The 3,104-nt window shown below is 38.4% G+C and overlaps 1 protein-coding gene across 1 annotated transcript; it reads right to left on the bottom strand.

Annotated features, from left to right (window-relative positions):
- Positions 1–1,527: 1,527 nt before the first annotated feature.
- On the bottom strand, positions 1,528–2,795 carry LOC126404623 (uncharacterized). Its single transcript, XM_050067992.1, has 5 exons — positions 2,750–2,795; positions 2,280–2,624; positions 1,981–2,088; positions 1,814–1,848; positions 1,528–1,664 (listed from the first exon to the last, which is right to left on the bottom strand). The coding sequence occupies exons 1-5, from the start codon at positions 2,793–2,795 to the stop codon at positions 1,542–1,544; spliced, it is 657 nt and encodes a 218-aa protein (XP_049923949.1). The 3' UTR covers positions 1,528–1,541.
- Positions 2,796–3,104: the final 309 nt, after the last annotated feature.

The raw sequence follows: 3,104 nt of genomic DNA, 5'->3' as shown, positions 1-3,104 counted from the left end.
AGAGACACAAAATGACCACAAAGAGACAAAATGAATAAAAAGAAACACACAAAAAAAGACCAGGAAATACACAAAATACCTCAAAGAGACACAAAATGACCACAAAGAGACAAAATGACCACAAAGAGACACACAAAAAAGGACCAGAAATACACAAAATGAGTTCAAAGAGACTACATTTCCACAAAGAGGCAGAAAAAAATCACAAGGAGACACAAAATGACGCTAAAGAGACAATGGCCAATGGCAAACCATTCAAGAATTGCATTCCTCTGAACATAACAACACATTGCCTTGCATTAGTTTTGAACACTCCTGTGTGTCGGGGCTCTGAAACACCAAGCTGATGGACTGCCGTTGGTCAGCATTAGGCTGTCACTGAGCATCTGTTGCCCTAGTTTTGTGGTGTGCTCAGCACCATTGGCACTATCTGTCCCTTGTTGCCTGATTTTTGGTCAATTCAGCATGTTAAATAAGCATAGGAGCCAGAAGAGCCCGTCACTGAGAGATATTACTCTGACTGGCAGTTCAGTTCAGTGCATGAGTTGCAAAACAGAAGTGAGGAAAGCAAACAAACGGCTAAAGTCAAGAAGGAGTGAGATCCAAACAAATTTGTTATTAGCTAAGATTATTTTTTTAGCCATTAAGCTATTTAGCAGAAACAGTTAATAATTGTTTGTGTTATTGTTCACTGTTGCTTGGTAAGTATGCTTTGTTATTTCAACATTGGGTTGTGTTGCTAATGTACTAACTAGCTAACTAGCGTCTTTAATCTGTCTTGTCGGTCTTTTGTTTTATCTCTTTTTGAATGACGCTGCTATGGTGAGTTATTTCCTCTTACTCAGCTGCAGCTGTTTGTGCTAGTCAGCTGTTGGCTGCAGTCTTTGTGGCATGTTTAAATACCACTTTTTGGCCGAGACACCAGAGGTGAGGCAATGCAACGGTCTGCCTTTGTTGCCACTAGTTCTTTGCTGTTGTTTTAAAGTGTCTGGGCTTTAATATTCCTCTAAGGAGTTTGGTTTCCTTTACTTGTTCCACAGGCACTCCCTGCGCAGACAACTTTAGCTGTGGCTTATGTTTACGTCTGAAATTAGATCCAAACATGATACTTTTGTTTTTATAGATTAAGAACAAACTTGTTATTCCAAGGCCACATTACAACCGATTGTAATTACCTTTTTCAAAGCACTTGACAATTTCCCCAGGTGATACTAATGGTAAATACAGTGTGGTATCATCTGCATATAAAAGTGCTCTTTGTTGAGAACAACAGGAAGGTCGAGAATAGCAATGGCCCCAGCCAGTTTCCATGTGGTACACCACATTGTAACTTGTTCACATATGATGCATTTTACTCCCCTGTGGGACTGAAATGTAAGTCAATCAAAAGCATGACACACAGGTACAAATAAGGAAGTGCACAAGTATCAAAACTCAGCTTGAACAAGAATATTGTACATAAGAATATAATATAACTTTGATAACCAGTGTATTAATAATAAAACATCAGTTCCACTTTGAGCTGCAGTTTCAGGTGCTTCCTATCTGGTGGCTGAATAAATAGCATTTGGCTTCACTTCTCTGTCTGGTGCAGGCTGGTGGTTTCTTTTTGATTTTGGACGAAAGGTTACAGCTGCATAGTTCAGGTCATCTGAGCTCTGAGTCTGTGAATACAAATATTTTCAGTTACGCCTCTCACACAGCTGCATTTATGAGACATGAGGAAAAGACCCTATCCTTAACTGACAAATGACTTACAATGATTGTAGCACTAAAATACAAAAATCTTAAAATGAAAGTTTATAAACTTCACCTCTGTCTGTTGTGGATTCTGTTCTTCAACATGAGCTGAATGACAGAAATGATATGTCTGGTCAGTTTATTAACACTGGTTATAAATATTGCTGTTGATACATTTTGTTAAATATGAAGTTATAAGAAAGAATGATGTGAAAAAATATTAAATCTACGTAAAACTACCTTTGTGAAGCTTTCTGATTTTAACAGCCAGCCAAATGATGACCATAATGAGGAAAATAATCAGACCTCCCAGGATCACACTCGTCAGCTTTGTTGTTCCATCAAACTCTTCAACAAGAAAGATTGTTAAATTAGACTTAAACTTTGCTATATTTAAATGGACATAAATGATTGACAGGGTTTTTTTGTGAAGCAGGAAATATTCAAAACTGAATCTATCTGATGAATCTAAAGTCTAATATTTAAGTCTATATCATGAATTTTGCCAAAAGACAGACCAAACTTTACAACAATCTTACCTTGAACCTCTAAATATGTTGCATCCACAATAACTGGTTTTTTGCTTATGTAATAGCCACAGAAATACAGCCCAGAGTCAGATGAATTCACTTGTTTGATTTTGAGAAAAACTGTGGAGATGTTGGCGCTCATTTCAAAACTTCCATTTTGAAATCCATCACAGAGTGAAGCAGGCTCACGAGGCTTGAACATGTGGGAGACACAGTGGGGCTGGGATCTCCTGACCACTCTGAACCAAAATATCTGAGTGGGAGAACTTGAAAAGTTGGAGCACAGCAGTGTGACTTCTTCACCCGACTGAACCTCCACAGTCTGAGACTCAGAAAGTGAGATGCAGATCCAGCCTGAAACAGACAGACAGAATTATTAATCATTTGGCTGACAGGAATGTGATCAGTGTCTTTATATAATCTTATTAATAGTAAGCAATACAGTCAGTGCTGTGAAGTAATTCAATGACAGTACTTACATAAGCTGCATAGAAGTAAAAGTGTGACCACGGTGAAGTTCCTCATTGTGTGTATGATTATGTCAATGCAATGCGGCTCAACAACACTGAGTCCGTCCCCCACACACACTGAAGGTGTGGTTTAAGAAGTTTATCATATGACACAAAGTTAAACCTGTGTTGTTTGTAGATTTTATATCTCAGTGTGGGGGTGAGTGGTGTGGAGAGTTTGTGGGCTTGCACAGATGCCTATCATGGTGTGAACACCAGTCAGTCATATTATTTAACTAACTCAGTGCTGTTTTAGGCAGAGAAAGAGAATGGAGCTATTCAAATGCTTTGAAAGTGCTGGTTAAAGGGAGATTTATACTTCTGC

The sequence above is a fragment of the Epinephelus moara genome, chromosome 17 (assembly GCF_006386435.1).
Source record: "Epinephelus moara isolate mb chromosome 17, YSFRI_EMoa_1.0, whole genome shotgun sequence".
Taxonomy (NCBI): domain Eukaryota; kingdom Metazoa; phylum Chordata; class Actinopteri; order Perciformes; family Serranidae; genus Epinephelus; species Epinephelus moara.
Note: the sequence above shows the minus strand (reverse complement) of the source record. Positions and strands in the feature narration are given on the sequence as shown.

Coding starts and splice junctions, on each gene's coding strand:
- LOC126404623 (XM_050067992.1), bottom strand. CDS start 2,795: ATGAGGAACTTCACCGTGGTCACACTTTTACTTCTATGCAGCTTAT. Junction 2,089..2,279: donor AACATATTTAGAGGTTCAAG/GTAAGATTGTTG, acceptor TTCTTGTTGAAG/AGTTTGATGGAACAACAAAG. Junction 1,849..1,980: donor AATCAGAAAGCTTCACAAAG/GTAGTTTTACGT, acceptor TCTGTCATTCAG/CTCATGTTGAAGAACAGAAT.